Source organism: Aythya ferina, assembly GCF_964211825.1.
Source record: "Aythya ferina genome assembly, chromosome: 15".
Lineage (NCBI taxonomy): Eukaryota > Metazoa > Chordata > Aves > Anseriformes > Anatidae > Aythya > Aythya ferina.
The window spans coordinates 1,138,933-1,155,347 of record NC_140314.1 but is presented as its reverse complement, the minus strand read 5'-3'; the positions used below and the strand labels follow the sequence as shown (position 1 = coordinate 1,155,347).

At 42.4% G+C, this 16,415-nt stretch overlaps 2 protein-coding genes across 8 annotated transcripts in view; one reads left to right on the top strand and one right to left on the bottom strand.

The window, feature by feature from the left end:
- ARHGAP17 (Rho GTPase activating protein 17) overlaps positions 1–841 on the bottom strand; it is a 41,620-nt gene extending 40,779 nt beyond the window's left edge. For all 6 annotated transcript variants that reach the window (XM_084536286.1, XM_084536290.1, XM_084536287.1 and 3 more), the window contains exon 1: positions 725–841. In XM_084536286.1, the coding sequence (XP_084392412.1) occupies positions 725–777 (53 nt within the window). In that variant the 5' untranslated portion in view covers positions 778–841. The remainder of the gene's footprint in view (positions 1–724) is intronic.
- Positions 842–1,179: 338 nt separating this feature from the next.
- LCMT1 (leucine carboxyl methyltransferase 1) lies at positions 1,180–15,908 on the top strand. Of its 2 annotated transcripts, none has more exons than XR_014698360.1 (11): positions 1,180–1,334; positions 1,816–1,907; positions 2,528–2,649; positions 3,053–3,129; positions 3,783–3,844; positions 9,458–9,560; positions 11,035–11,155; positions 11,933–12,034; positions 12,445–12,536; positions 12,860–13,008; positions 14,093–14,190. XR_014698360.1 is itself a non-coding variant. In XM_084537350.1 (11 exons), the coding sequence occupies exons 1-11, from the start codon at positions 1,237–1,239 to the stop codon at positions 15,473–15,475; spliced, it is 990 nt and encodes a 329-aa protein (XP_084393476.1). In that variant the 5' UTR covers positions 1,181–1,236; the 3' UTR covers positions 15,476–15,908. The 2 variants fall into 2 exon arrangements, 1 of the variants encoding a protein (XP_084393476.1); XM_084537350.1 differs by lacking the exon at positions 12,860–13,008 and adding an exon at positions 15,453–15,908 and having other exon boundaries at positions 1,181–1,334.
- The last annotated feature ends 507 nt before the right edge of the window (positions 15,909–16,415 follow it).

Sequence of the window (16,415 nt, the reverse complement as noted above, 5' to 3'; positions counted from 1 at the left end):
AAAGAACACAGGATTGATTTGGAAGTTATACCCTACCTTATAGCAAAACAAATGCCCTAATAAAACCTGCTACTTTGCCATTATTAGCTGACACCCTTGTCTTTTACATCCAAATAGGCTCCAAAGAAGATAAGCATTGTATTAAATGGATTACTGGAGGAGAGATGTGAAAGCACGAACTCAAATACCCTGAAAGTATACGCTTTGGGATTAAGTTTTCCTTACAATCTGAGAAGTTTCTGGAGGCCTGAAGAATAACTCCAGAGCCCTGCTCTACCAGGGGGAAAGCCCGGCTCTGCTCCCGAAGGCTTCCCAAGGCCCCGCCATCCCGAGGCTGGCGGCAGCCGCTCTGACGGGACCTCGGGTATTTTCGTCCCCCCCCCGCGGCCCCCTCGGCGCGGATCGAAACAGCCCCGTGAGCAGCGGGAACAAAGGAAGCGAAAGTCACGAAGGGCAGGGAGGAAGCGCACGGCCGGCAGCGAGCCCAGCCGAGAGGCAGCCCCGGGCCCGCTCCTGATCCCGGTCCCCCCCCCGGCCCTCCCCTCCCCGCCAGGCCCCGCTCGGGCCCCTCCGCAGCCCGCCCGGTGCCCGCTGCCCCTCAGCGAGGCCCAGCCGCGGCCGGGACCCGGCGCTGCCCTCAGCGGGGGGGCCCCGCGCGGCCCGGCCCGGCCGATCCGAGCCCCCCGGCGCGCCCCCCGGTGCCCAGCAACCCCCCGGTGCCCACCTGCCGACGGTCTGGTTGGCCAGCTGCTTCATGCGGTTGAATTGCTTCTTCATGGCGGCGGCCGCCCCGGCCCCCCCGGGCCCCTCACCGCACTCCGCCGCCGCCGCCCGGCCCCGGCCCCGGCCTCCTCCACCCTGCTCGCGGCACCGCCCACCCCGCCCCGCCCACACCGGAACCCGCCGCCGCTTCCGGTCCCGCCCCCCCGCCCCGGCACCGGGACAGCCCCGGAGCCCGGATGGCCGCCACGCCCCCCCCTCCACGCTCGCAAAGACTACAACTCCCGGCTTCCCTTGAGGCACGCAGCCATTTCCTGGGCGGGGCCGAGCAGCCCGCGCTCTCCCATTGGGTGCGCTGGAAATGGGCGCGGCCGTGGGCCAATCGCGACGGGGCTCCCCGAGCTCGGGCGTGCCGCTCTGCGGAGCCGACCAATGAGAGGCGGCGGGGGGCGGGCCGCACCGGGCGGCGGCGGCGGCAGGGGCCGGCAGGGGGGCCCGCCTCGCCTCGAGCCCTCCATGGCGGCCGCTGCCCGCGGCCCCCTTCCCGCCGCCGGCCCCGACGAGGCGGACGAGGCCGTCCGGGGAACGTGCGAGGACGCGTCCGTCTGCAAGAGGTACGGGGCGGGCCGGGACGGGGGGTGCGAGGCCTGAGGGGGGGGAACGGAGCCGCTCGGAGCCCCCCGGGGCCGTCCCGGGGGTGAGGCAGGGCCTGGTCCCCGCCCTACGGGGTCTCGGAGCTGGGCCTGCGGGCCTGGCCGTGCCCCGCTGCTGCTGGGGGAGCCCCCCGGGGTGCTGAGCTCGGCTGAGGGCGGCCCCCGGTGTCACGGTGGTGACCCCCCCCGGGTGAACGGCAGCGGGGGCGGCAGCACAGCGGGGGGACCTGAGGGCTGGGAGACCCCAGCCAGGCGGGGCCCGGTTGTTGGGGGGGAACCGCTCGAGGTTTGGGGGTCGCCCGTGGGAGTCCATCAGGGTAAAGGCCCTTGGAAAGCGGCTTGTTTAATGTGGCAGCAGCCGAAATGTTTTAGCTTGGCGTCCTGTAACTTAATGGAAATGTTCTTTTTCTTTTTTTTTTTTTTTTTTTTCTTTATCGGACAGGTTTGCTGTAAGTGTTGGCTACTGGGAGGACCCCTACATCCAGTGTTTTGTGAGACAAGCCAAAGAAAGAAAAGCACCTGAAATCAATAGAGGCAAGTGGGCACATAAACACAGAGATAATACAAATGTATTTTTATCTGGCCTTGAAGAGCATCAAACTAAATTTCCATATATTGCATGTATGGAGCGCACGATATACATAAAAGAATGAGACAAGTACCCTGCACAGTAAAATTGCATACAGTGCCTGACCTTACAGTCATTTTTCTTTTAATCAAAGTTGTTATCTTTTGCTTTCCCTATTCTGAATGGAGTGTCTCTTAATTAATGTGCAACAGGCTGTACAAAGCAATCAAAAATATTGACTTGACCCAGGACAGCAGCGTGTGTCAGCTCTGGCCTCTGCAAAAGTTAAGTGTGCGCAACAGCTTGAATTCTTCTGGTCTGTTATTCCTTTACCCAAGGAATTACATTTTTTCTATGCATCTGGTTTAGTTAGTAGGGGGAAAAAAACGAACCCCTTAGGTATTTTAAAGAGTGTATTATTCTTCATAAGAAACACCTTTTTTGGAGGAAAAAGAAAGAAAGAAAAAGAGTTAACAGTTTCTAAAGTTACCTAAAAATCTCATTGTTAAGCATCTAGTATTATATTAAAATAGTAGTTAATATATTTATTTTTTAAATATATATATAAATATATATTTTTTAACAGGTTATTATGCTCGTGTTCATGGGGTCAGTTATCTGCTTAAGGCCTTTCTAAAGAAAACAGAATGCAACTGTCAAATTGTGAATCTTGGTGCTGGCATGGATACCCTCTTCTGGAGATTAAAGGTAAGTGATAGCTGAGAGTAATGAACTCAGCTGAAGACAAAGATTTGTGTGGATATTTGAAGCACTTCTCTGAGGGCTTATCAGTGCTGCATTCTGCAGCACAATGTGGAGGTGTGTGTGTTTGCAGACTGCCCTGGCTAGTTTGCCTCAGTTTTTAGCTTAGAATTAGTTTAGGTATCTTTAAACTGCAGCTGGTGAGGAGATGCCGTTTTCACTGGTTTTCACCCAAAAGCATGTGACATGAAGCTGACCTCTAGAGGACTTCCAGGGAACAGAGCATGAACTTAAATGTTTTGCTGTCCTCTTTAAGGCTAGGATTTCACTTTCCTTGTCCTGTAACCTTTTATCGTGTGCATGTGAAATGTGAATGGCCCTAATTCTATGGTATTACTCCAATTCTCAGGATGAAAATCTTCTCCCTAGAAAATATTTTGAAGTGGATTTCCCAATGATAGTTGCAAGAAAAATACATAATATCAAGTAAGTATAATGCTCACATTTACCAATGTGAAACTGGTTATAATTTAGCCAAATTTCATGAATTGAAAGCTATACATTTTAATTATTTCACCTCTCTTCCGAGGAGCTCTTCACACTCTGGGGTTCATAACAAAGGTTTGATTGTGCAGGCAAGTCATACGTGAGACTGCTCTACTACCGTTTCAATTTGGAGAAGTTGCTCAGTGGAAACTTTAGGAAGGCAAACAGACTTCATTCTTAATTGTGTAAAATGTAGTGGGGCAGGGCAAACCTCAGGATGATTACAGGCTATTAATTACAGGTCTCTCCTATTAATACTGAATACATAGTAAATTTTCAGGATTGCATATTCAGTTAGATAGGATAGCTGGTATTGTGCCTGAATATTCTGTTTGAATGAATAAATTAGAGCTTGTGGAGATACTTTGAGTGTCTGGATTTCTCTTGAAAGAGTACCTCAGAACTGTAAGAATTGTTGGTTATAAAACTCAACTGCAAGTCCAACCTGCAGGCATTTTTATTTCCAGTAGAGGGCAGAGGTATTCTCTTGTCTGTTTTTTTTAACACGTGTTTAAAAAAAATATATAAAAAAAATTGGAAGCAGAGTTAAACAAGCCTAACTGCTCAGAGATGCTTCTTCCTTCTTCCCACAGATCAAAACCTCCCCTGTCAAAACCAATTATAGAATCCCATTCAGGGGACTCTCTTCTAATAGGTGAGTCATCTTTAAAATAAGTCAGCAATGTACTGCAGCACTTTAAAAACTTTTCTGATCACTTTGTTCTGATATGTGGGCAGGCTTTTAATGCTTGAAATGCTGTTTGGACAGAGAATTGGGAGGGAAAAGAGGCTTTTTTCTTTTCTTATAGAATCCTGCCCATTTGCTCTGTGTCATGTTAGAAATGTCTTCTCTTGAAAAGGTTTTATTCTGCCGGAAAGTTTTGCTTTTTTTTTTTTTTTTTCCTCTCTTATATGTCGCTTAAGTTACATTTTCTTCTCTGTCATGGAAAAAGAAGAATGCTACTGATGGTCAGATATACTGGATTAAAATATCTCAGTGCTTTCCTTGTGTTTTCCATCTTGTTAAGAGCACAAGCCTTTACATTTAGCAGTCTTCACAGAAGTAATACAGCCTACAAAGTCAATTTGCAGGAGCCAGTACCACTTGTTATACTTCGGTATTTAAATAAGAGGATATTACACTCAGTTGGTGTTATATCCTTCTACTGTCTTGGCTTACACCCACATTAGGTTTGTGTCAAGATTATAATTTAAATTTGCGGGAAAAAAAATGGATTCTGTTGAGTTGTGTTTTCAGTGCCCAAATTGCAGATACTGCACTGTAGCTTCTTTTGGACCACTTAGGAGGAGCAGTAATTAGCTGCATCTATAATGCCAGCTAGTTTACATTAGCAGGTGTCACTCTAAAACAGAGCTAGCAGTCTCGTGTTTCCTGTTATGGTGAAATCTACAAGTGCTTTTAATAGGCACAGCCCTAGCTGAGAGGCTGGAGCGCTTGAAGGAGCCCTCTAAAGAGAGAGAGTGAGAAGTTGTGCTCATGCTGCCAGTGGCACGCTGTAGGTGCTCACCCCAAGGCTTGTTTAGTGCTTGAACTTTGATCAAGAGCACTGCCACATGCTGACTAAACTGCATATTTATGCATACCATGAACATTTTATTGCTGCATATTAGAGAGCTGTAACTTACCAAAACTTCAGATGTCATTTAAATATTAGGATTCGCTGTTGTTCATTCAGGTTTCAAAAGATGAAAGCCCAATGCACCATCTCAGAAAAAGGGCTTCTAAGTACCATTGTATTTCGGTGGGAGACCTTTTAAGTGTGTGATACAATGAGATATGCTGCATAAGTACTCTTAAAAAGGCGTTAATACAAAGCTAATCAGAAAGGTTTGATAGCGTTTGTGTTACTGAATAGCTCTGTAGATGCCTCTCATACAGCAAAACTACTGCTACGTTACCAAGTTGCAGCAGGGTATTGCAATCAGAAGCTTCTAATTAACAGGTCACTGCAGTTGTGAACCTACTGGAGCGGCTTATTTCTCTAAAGTTGTCCTTGTTCTTTTGCAGTGCTGGGCATTAAATGCTTTAGAGTAGGAATTTTGGTGTAACCAGGTTGGTGGAGGTGCTACCATGGTGTGACCTTTGGGTTGTAGCACAGCATCTGCGTATATTTGGAGATGGTGAAAGTCTTCTGTGGAATGCCAGCTTGGTCTGGCACTCAGGAACCACAGATGAGATTAAGAGTTCCCACAGGGGTTTCACTCAAGGAGGCATTAATGGAACTGCTTCACATGGAACTAACACCAGAAGAGGGTGTAGAATGAGCAGACAAATCAGTCAGATGAATCTTGACTGGTCCTAAAGCTTTTTTTACAGCTCTAAAGGAACTTGACAAAGTGTGACCTTATGCAGTTGTTAGAATAACTCTGTGTTCTGGGAGTCGTAACTGTCAGGATGGTTGTGATGGGCAAACAGGGCTTAATGAAGGGGCACTTCAGCTGGTGAAATTGCTCAGGAAACTTGGTTTTGGTGATTGGTTCTTTTTTTTCTTTCTTTTTTTCCCCTTTTCCGTTGTAAATCAGATCCACACCACTGTCTCTTGTGCACAAGGAATAATTTCAGAAGCTTTGGAATTCATTTCTTGAGTTGCTGTAATATCCGCTGACATGACTCTTGTTCTTTACTGCTTTTCCCCTCACACTAAACGTTTTCATTTCATGGAGCCTAGTGCTTTTTTGGCTTCAGGGCAACATTTGTTCTCTCCTTGATGTTTTTACAAAGAAGTGGCAGCAAGGTTGCAATTCGGGGATAGATACTTGTTGCCTCTGCCCTTGAATGCAACAAGATGACACTTGTCATTGAACAGCTTTGCCGTTTCTGAGGGAATGTCAGATCTCCGGGGGAAAGCAGTGAATTTGTGCAGTAATTTGACATTGCTGTGGCAGTATCAGGTTAAATTGTTTTCAAAGTTCAGTGATTCTATCTGGTTTATGATGCTGTTGTGAGTGTCAGGAAGTTAGTACTCCACATTTTGCTGCCTTGCAGGTGCCAATTATGTTTCAGTGAACTATTACCTTTGTGTCGCTCAAACTCTTTCTGACCCTGTCTTGTCCAGCTTGGGAGTTGTTTTAACTTGCTTTTTCCTACGTGTCCAGCTTTGCTTGTGCCCCAACACAAACATCAGGGGTGTTGCTGTCTTGGTGATTTGCATGCCTTGTGTTGAGGATGATCCTGCTCTTGCAGGACAGGCTACATTTCTTTGTGTTTTGATACATACCCTCTTTTGACATTGTAGTTACAAACAACCGAAGTGAAACAAACAGTGTGTCATTCGTGCTTGTGATCCCAGAGAACAGTTTGTTGTAAAGCTGCAGAGATACATTAGCATCAAAATGAACGTGAAGAAAGCTGTTTGATTGAATGGTATCCTGCATGCTGTCTCTTGGAAAAATCTTCATGAAAAGTTATTTGAGAGTAATCTGAGAAAAGATTAAGGAAAGAAAAATGAATTCTTGCATCGTAAGTGCTGTGCTTTGTGCTCCTGTGATTCTATAATGCTGCTTCAGTAGGCAAATTAAGATAGGGAGTGAGTGTCTGAGGGCCACCATAAAACAGGACATTTATTTGCTGGTAGCATGTTTCTGTAAAGGGCAACTTTATTGTAGTGAGGTCAAAAGGTAAATATAAGCAAATCGTGCTACTGTTCAATAGCTGTAGTGACATCTAATTCAAACCACTTGTTTTGTTACTTTCATCGCAAAAATCACAGAAAATAGACATGCAATTGGTATGGTCAGAGCCAAATGTGTTGTGCGTGAGGCACAGATGATAGGAGTATGCCCAGAGGCTGAGAGGAGCCCGTGTTGGACTGATGGGCTGGGTTCCAGTGCTGGGGGGAGTTTTATCTCCCTCATCTGCAGGGAGCTCGCTGTAGGAGGCGCCTTCAGAGGAGTGAGGTTACAGTAAGAAAAATGTCTTTCTTTTAAACACCAAAAGTTTGATTCACTTAAAAAGAAACTTGCTCATAAGAAAAAAATCAGTGACGACCACATGACTGTACTACTGAAGTGATTTTTTTCCTCTTTCAGCTGCTCTGTACGTAGGCAGCTATTGTAACATACATTTGCACCAATGCTACTTGTTCAGGGTAGCAGCATATCTGCAAATGTTCATATTTAGAGCATCAAGCCATATGCTGAAGTAGAAATTGATGCCAATGACCGTGAAGTAGGATCACGTTATTTTCTGGGGCATTTATGACCATGCTCCGACTTTTGGCCTCCAGGCTGGGAACAACAGCAATTCCAGCTATCATCAGCTTTCATTGCCTCGCAATAAGCGAGTGTCTGCTATCTGGGTGTGAAATGCTGGAGCAGTTCTCAGTTTGATTTTAAAACGTTGAAGAATTTTGCCTACTTAAATTTGATCTCTTCATCTCTGACTTTTATATAAAGGGATATTTGTTGTGCCATTTATAGGCCAAAGGTAGAAGCTGGTAGAAAATCTTACATGGAATTTTAGAAAAGGCTTGACTGAAACTTTTTCCTCAAATGCTTTTTTTTTTCCACCTCTCTTTTTGCATTTTGAAATAGACTTGTGCAAATTTCTTATCCTTCCTCCAAAAAGATTTCCTCCAAAAGTATTGATCATAAATGTTGACATATATGAATTATGGAGATATTTAATGAGGTGCTGTCAGATGTGTTTCAAATGAACAATTTTTAGCAATTGTATCAACTTTTGTATGATGTGTGTGCAGCTCTGCCTCGGTTTTCATCTGTGGTTGTGTTTGCCAACAGCCATCAATGGAGAGTTGAGGGAAGTTGGCAGGGAAATGTGTGGAGAAACAAGTATGTTCTGTTTGAATGGACCAGAGAAGAACTAGGCAGCCCAGATACTGGAAACAGAAGAAAAGTGATTGCATTTGGAGTAAAACACTTTTGAAGAGAAGAAGAGAATCCGTTCCTCATCAGCTTTCTTCACTTTTTATAAATTTCTGCTGCTGAGAGTCCTGTGCATTCTTAAAGACATAGCCAAGCATGAAGTATACTCTGATTTAAGGTTTAACGAATATGTCCACTGAGCCAAATAACCCTTGAGGAAAGCTTTTGTGTGCTGTTTTTTTGTTGTTTTTTTTTTGAGCTTTCACCCAGCTCTTGACATCTGTTCCTGTACTGCCATTCGAGAGCTGTGTCTCTGCCACAGGTTCCCAGGCAGAGCTGTGCCAGAGCAAGTGACAGCTTCTGCAGATGGATGTTGGCTGTCCGTTACAAGACCGCTTCAAACTCTGTTCTTGTTGCTTTTTGGTGTTGTTTCTCTCCCTACTGTTTAGCTTACTTATTTTACTGTTTGCTTGGACATCCGAACAGCAGGAAGGGAAAGTGGCTTGCTATTCTGTCCTCACATCTTTGCTCCAGTAGTACAGCTCTTGAGTTAAAGCTAAAACACGAAAGAGCAATCTATCAAGTTCCAACAGAACCTTGCTTTGTTAGGAGTGGGTTAGATATTGGACTTGTGAAGTGCTTTCTCTGCGGGCTGGGTTTATATAGTTGGGTTGATTGCAACTGGTTGTCACAATAACCGATAGCAAGATACTCATGTTGCCGCTGGCTTCCTTACAGCTTTGCTAGCATAGCAAGCGTCTTCTGGCTTTACTATTATTTCCCCCTTTGTGTTGGGAAACCTTTATTGAAGCTTGCTCACTGCTGTATCCTGGGCTGAACATTTACATCTCAGAATATCTTTTCTAATTTGACTCCTCGCATGTAATACCATTGCTAGACCATACGAGAAGTCTGAACTAACTTTTTTTGGCCCCCAAACATGTCTGATACCCATAGATGTTATATAACATATGTGTTGTTAGTTTATATATCTCTTGTTAATTTTTGAAACATTATTAGTCTAGTTTTTCAGAAATTAGTGAAGGAAGTAAAAAGTCTATTGGGTCATTTAAAAAGACTCTAAAAAGAAAGCAAAAACCCCTGCATTTAATCTTCACTCTTTTTTCCTCTCTGCTTTCCTTGAAACCATGGTAACGGATAGGTTATCCTATCTGCATTGTAGTGGCTGCAGAGTAGAAGATTAGGTGTTTGGCAGAGTCTGATGCTCGTATAACACAAGCTGAAAACCACAATAATCTGGTATGAGGGAAATTAATGTTTTTAAAAGAAGAGTTTTCAGTTAATTATTAGGTATAACAGATCAAACTTTCACTTCGTATTCATATGTTGATGAATATTTTAATTTATAATTTCAGCATACCTCTTATTTGTAACTGTTGGTTTCCAAATTTTGAACTTGCAGATTCTCACAGCCTAGACTCCAGTCGTTATTCCATAGTAGGAGCAGATCTTCGTTTCTCATCAGATCTGGAGGAAAAGCTAAAGAAACATAACCTGGACGTACAGTAAGGTTTCTTTATTGTTACTGTTTTTTTGATGAGAGCTTATGGAAGCAGACTGGTGAGAGTAAAGTCAGGCTTGGGCATACGGTATCTGCATCCAGTTCTCATTATGCTATTTCCATGGTTACCTTTTCCTGAGCCCTTTGAGCAGAAGGAATTGTGCAGACACCTCATGCAGCCTAACTGAACTACTGCAGAGTTGTTCCTTCTGTAGTCCCTCCTGCAAACAGTGTTTTCATCACCTATGTATCAAAATATCATGAATTGTTTTTTTAAGGGTGGAGTTTTTATTGATTCAGTGGTATTTTTTTTTAAAGATGACTTATGGGAGTACCTAGATCAGTACCTAGGTCTTCCAGCCCTATTGTTACAGGCATGAGTCAAGGTTTCTAGGAGCTTAGCTGGAAAAACGAAGAATTATTTTTTAGAGTTTTATCTTTGTAATTATTTTCTATTGCCTCCACTTAAAACATATATTGTTCCCTAGACCTTTTGGTAAAGGGATTGCTATGGAGTATTTTGAGAACTTAACTCTGGAAACTAATGTCTAGCATTTTATTGTTCAAGCATTAGGCTTCTGAAACGGCCAGGATTTAAGTTTTTAAAGCAGATGATGGACATACCTTTCAAATATAAGATATATATAAATAGCGGCTATCTGGATGGGTGGGAGAGAGCATATGGGAAAGCAGAATGCATCAAACTGCCATTTAAATCTTTACATTTTCATCTTCTGAAATCTTATCTTGCTTGTCTGTATTGCTGCTCCTTGTGGAATTTCTCCTGCTTCTAGTGACTTTTCTTCTTCCTGTTCATTTTAACAAATAAAAGAAAATACTAATTCCAAGAGCTCCAATTACTCCCGTAGATGTCTATTTTGGTGGTGTGGATTTTATTTTATTTTGTTGTTTGTTTGTTTCTTGTGGATGGAAAAAAAGAGACAAAGTGCAAACTACAGATTGCATTTTGATCGGTGTTAGCACATGAAGCTTTTTTTTTTTTTTTTACTTATATCAAACAAATTTGTCTAATTATAGCTCTTAAAACTTTTTTGAAGAGAGAAACTCTTTTTTTCTATTTGTACTTTAATCCTAATTTTGCTGATCTGTTAAAATTGCATGGATTGTGTCTATAGGGTATGGTTCTTCTTCAAAATGATTTTTAATATGCACTTCATTTCCTGCTATCACTGTTCAGAGATCGATTACAGGATACACATTCTTCTGTGTTCATTGCATGGCTCACTTAAAAGAGATGTTTCTTAATATCTCAGTTCTGGAACCAGGGGAGTCCCCTGTGATTAATTCGTTGGCTGCTGGAAAATCCAGTTCTAGTCAAACTGATGAAGTGATTTCATCCAGTCTTAAATGTCTAGTTCATAATAGTGGAACTCTTTTAAGAATGTGGGGGGCATGAAATTACTTGCCAATAATTCTTGTTCTTTTGCTAGGAATGATTTGTTTTTTTTGTTTTAAAGTTTGCCGACGCTTCTGATAGCAGAGTGTGTGCTGGTTTACATGACACCTCAACAATCTGCAAATCTCTTAAAATGGGCAGCGAGCACTTTTCCAGTGGCGATGTTTATAAATTATGAGCAGGTAAAACAAAAATGGCATTTTTTGAACAGCATTATTGACATAAAAATTGTTCTCAGGAGTGGGAGTTCTGCTTGTGAAATGAGATGTCCATATCCTTTTCTATAGACAACAGGTTCTGCTGAAGTTCTGTGTTAATGTGTGGTATCTTGCCAACCTGTTATCTCATTGTAATGAATACACAACTATTCTGAAAGGTGATTTGCTGGACTATATTGAACCAAAAGAGCTAGGCTCGATCTGTATGTGGGTGAAACCATAGAATATTAGTTTAGATAAGTCAGAGCTAAATGAAATGATGCTGAATATTGGCAATGAGTTCATAGCATTAGATAATCACCTCTCATGTTTGGCAAAGGGGAGCAAAAATCATATCAGCATGAACTTAACTTTTCTATGTGCAAGTAAGATGCTGCCTGGAGGGAACTAGGTAGCTGTAGGAATTAAGTAACAGGATCTTCCATATTGTAAGTTACTGCTAGGGAGTTAAACCAGGTTGTGAACAACTTAAAGCAGAGTTAGTGTTCAGTGCGTGGTCCCTGTACCCACAGGGGAAGTAGTATTGTTATCATTAAACCAGCGCTCAGTGGTAAACATGACATAGCTGAGGAGGTTGTGGCTGGGGGAAATGAGACCTAGTGTAAGAATGTGAAATCTACTTTTAAGTTATCCTGTGCATTTTATGACAGACAATTAGAGAGTTTAACCAAGTTATTGCTTTTCATTGCGATTACGTTCTTTTCGGAAGGGGGAACACTTTTGTCTCATTCTCTACCTGAGGTGAATATGACGGATCGGTTTGGACAGATCATGATTGAGAACTTGCAGAGACGACAGTGTAACCTGGCTGGAGTGGAAGTCTGCAGATCCTTAGAAGCTCAGGTAATAGAGCACAGAGCTCTGGGTGTATTTGATAACAAATTTACTTTGCAAGTTCTGTGTACGCTATAAGGGTCAGAGCAGTGACTGGAGCAGGTTTGGGGTGGGGCAACTGCTACCTGCAGGAAACCCTTTTCCATCTGCTTTACAGTGATTCCCTGCTATTGATGTTATGGTTGCTAGATAACCACTTAGCTTCTGCAATCGTACAAAAACTGCAGTAGATCAGAGCACAGCTCTATCTAGCCCACTGCCCTCTCAGTAGAGGTTAGCAGCAGATGCTTAGAAAAAGCTGTAACAGCTCTTCAAAGAACAGGTCAAGTAGCTGCCCTACAAAATCCTTAAGGGGAAAAACTTTTCTGGTATCATGTCCTCGAATCTTCTAAAAACTGTCCTCCTTGTTTATTTTACAGAGGGAACGATTGCTGTTAAATGGCTGGGAAAATGCACATGCCATTGATATGATGAAAGTGTACAGCTCGTTGCCACAGGCTGACGTCAAAAGGTATTGCTGATAGCTCGCTTGCAGCCAAAAGTCATCTTCACATGCCATTTCCAAAATACTTTATGTCAATATGTAGTATAGGATCCCCTCATATATCAGAGGGTAGCTGCGTGCAGATGCTAGCTAGCTAGGCAGAACATGTCCGAGTCTGAGGTTTCTGCAGAGCCTTACGGATAATGCGTAGAGCAACACAAATAATCCAGAGGGTTATCTCTGCAAGGAGTAGACTGCCAGTGGTAATGATTTATTTCGGTGAGGTATAAAGCATCTCATGACAGAAATTTGCAGATAAAAGATGCTACAGAAGTGCTGTGTTTTTACAGTACCCAGGATGTTTCTTGTGAACATCCAGCCTCCACAACACCAGATGGGTGAGGCGGAGTCCTAGGATACATTCGGAACAGGCATCCACTTTTCATGTCCCCAAGGCGGAGATGACATCCATGTGTTTGCTCCAGTCTTGTAGGCCTACGTAAGATTACTTACCATTTATTTTTTTTTTCTGCTACAAGTGGGTGGAAAATGGCCAGTTTTGTTCTTCCTTCCTTTTCATATCATGTTCATGAGCTAGATTGCTGGGTCTGTACACGGCTGAGTACAGAGTGGGTATAAGTAAAGGCTGCTTGCACTGGTCAGTAGTCTGCATTGATTTTGTTATTTTCTTGCATTAAAGAAATGCTAAAAAGGGGGATTTTTTTTAGTGAGTAACATTTTAGGTATGTAATGTGAAATGTGAATTGCTATGAGCAGTTCATTACCTGTCGTTTGAATTAGCTAAGCAACTCCCCTTGGTCAAAATAAATATTTACATAAAAGGATTTCTCAAATTATGGAACTGAACAGGTAAAACTGAAAATCATAGCTTGTTTAAATAGGAATTATGATGCTAGGCTAATCTACAGTGACACAGAGAGGAGCACGCCATGTTAAACTCTTGAAAGCAAGGACAGCTTGGGAGAGGTTTTCTCGCTTTGGTGAAGTGGAAAACATTAAAAGATGAAGAATCCTTGGTAGGGACCATTTTAGGGAGAAAAAATCCTCACATCTTATATGTACCATTTGGTTTGTGTTTTGTCATGAGCTCATGTGGGAGAGTTGTTAGGAACTGCATTGGTGTACCCATCACTCACCAAGACATAATATGGGCTTGTTGTGATTGCGTGGAGAAAATACTATCTTCAACTGTTAGCTGTTATCCTTTGCTAAAGATGAATCTCATTCCATTAGTCTGTAAATACCATCTAAATAAATCCAGCAAGACCAGATACATGTAGTAAAAGGGGTTAGAAGAGAAATGCTAGTATTCCAGAGAAATCACACAGATTAATCCTGGAACATTAAACTTCTGGGATTAGAAGTTAAAAACATCTCATTGTTTCATACGTTGACAACAAAGCCCAGCAGTGGTGGTATCTTCATTATGAACAAATATGTTTATTTTACCGTAAAGATAACTGCTGTCTTGGCTATGCCTTTCAATTCTCTGGGGTGAAGAAGTGTACATTAAAAACTGCCCTGAGACTCCAGTTTAAATCAGAGGTTTTTTGTTCCCACAGAATAGAAGAACTCGAATTCCTAGATGAAAAGGAACTGTTTGAACAACTAATGCAGCACTACTGCATCTGCTGGGCCTCAAAAGACAGCAGTAACCTGGGTAATGCTCTCCAAGATCTAGAAGTTGACCCTTCACAATGAAATCTTACATGGAAAGATGGGGACTATATCCATCAGATGTATCATACAAGTATCCTGTAGCTGGAATGGGTTCTGCTTCTCTGGGGCTGTGAACACCTCCTAGGTGGTGACAAAGGACTGTTTCTCCACTGTCTTCTGAGGGTTTGTATAGGCATCTAAATTGCCTAACTCAAGCCTGTTCAGTACAGGGGAGTTTGAATTTTTATACTGAAAGATGCCGTATGGGTTACTTTAAATAACCGCCTGCTTTATACTATCAGTGCTAATTGAAAGGATTACAAATCCTATGAACGTAAAGTACCATATGGGCACACAGTATATAAAATCACGGTGTCCTGACAACATAAAAATAATTTTCTGCTACTTAGTCCAGTCTTCTGCACTGTCCCCATTACATCCATCTAAGGCTTAAGTGTTCCACCCTGGGAGAAGAAATTCCCCCTGAAGTTATTAACTCTTTTAGATGTTCCTTTGGTTTTTAAAGCTGGTAAAGCAAGATCTGCAATATCCCATTGCTGTTGCTGTAACAGAGATGCTAGCTTGTGGTCAGCTTCAGCTGACCTGAATCCTACAACTTTGTCAGTATTGCGTTACAGAAATGCACAATTTTCCTTTGTTTTCTGATTGCTATGAAGGGACTTATTTCTAGAGGAGCTAAGCACAACAAATTCACCTACTCATAGTAGCCAGCATCCCTGGGACCTGCAGCATTATTCTTTGCTGTGATTAAAGAAGTATTTAGGGCAATATTGTGAACTGAGCTTAAATGGTGCAGCGTATCTTAGAAGTCAGAAAAAGCAAATCTCAATCAAATATGTAATGCCTGGGCATGCCTCAGTCTAAAGCACTTTTTCTTTATCCAGTGTGAATTCATTGCCCTCATTAATGGTACTTGTCCCAGCTTTCTCTTCTTAATTCCATGAGCAGACTCTTACTTCTGTCAACAATCTGTGTTGCTCTTTCTGCCACAGATAACCTCAGTGCTCCTTCAGACTGGCTTATTCAAATCAACTGCTGAATTGCTATGAAAAAAAGTTAAAAATTGCAGATCAACTTGATTGCTAATTTATTTTCCTGACACCAAATCTTTAGTATTTGTTTTAAAACCAAAACAAACCTCAAAGCATCCTTTCTGCATCTATCTTAATAGTGAAATATGGGTGGTATAGGTATAAACAGTTGTTTCTCCTCCTACGTCCCCACCCTTTCTTTTTCTTTTAGGTCTTGCAGATATCACCTTCTAATGTACTTGCTCGAAGGAAGCCGTGGGCCCAGAAGCTGCAGCTACTGCCTTCTGCTTGAGACAAGATCACAGAAATGATGGGACTCTGCATGTGCCAAGTCCAGTCTGCTCATCTGTGTAAGCAGTGCCAGTAAAGAAAACGACTGGTGCTGCTCATGTTGACTCTCCTGTTGGCTTTTGGTAGTTTTAACAATTTTTTTTTTTGGCCCATTGTGAGCAATTGTTATGAGGCAAGACTCACTTCCCATTCCTGGATATCTCTTAATGACAGACTTTTCTATGTCAGTAATTCCTGTTAAAAAGCTCACCTTCCTTAGTTTAAAACTGAAAGTAAAGTGTTCTTGGATTACATTATTCCCCTCTTTCACCTTTTTGTGGATGTGTAAATTGTATTTGTGACAGGAAGCTGAAAAAAATAAAGTTGGTGAGCTGCATTACTGGATACCTCTTTGCACTGTGCACGGCTGATAATGAAAGTTAATTTTTGTTCATTTTCATTCTGTTCAGGTTTAACTTTTATGAAGTGTTACCCTATTAGGTTTCTCCAGGCTTTTATTGTTGCTACGAGGCTGTCATTATATTTGGTCCCTTTTTGTAGGGGAAAGGAGAAAGAAGAAGAAAAGGGACCATGCTTCTTGTTCAGTGATGTACAAGAAACTGGTAAAGCAGACTTTATTTAACTGGGTTAAGACTTAGCTTGGCAGGTCAGCATGGGAATTGTAATGGTAAGAAAGAAATTAATCTACATTTGAACTGTTTCTGGAAGTATCTTTACACCAGTGTCTCATTCTTCTTTCTTTCCCTTTAAAAGAAAATTCCAGCAGCAACAGAACAAACAAACCTGCCCTATTGTTTGGAATTGAATCTTGCAACCTTCTGATGAGAAAAATAATAAATGTTTAATATTTATAATTTGTCTACTGTCTTACTCAAAAATTACC

Bases quoted from the DNA above. Each gene is read 5' to 3' on its own strand.
- LCMT1 (XM_084537350.1), top strand. From the start codon at position 1,237: ATGGCGGCCGCTGCCCGCGGCCCCCTTCCCGCCGCCGGCCCCGACGAG. The intron at 3,130-3,782 runs GTAAGTATAATG...TTCTTCCCACAG, and splicing joins AGAAAAATACATAATATCAA to ATCAAAACCTCCCCTGTCAA. The intron at 12,537-14,092 runs GTATTGCTGATA...TTGTTCCCACAG, and splicing joins CCACAGGCTGACGTCAAAAG to AATAGAAGAACTCGAATTCC.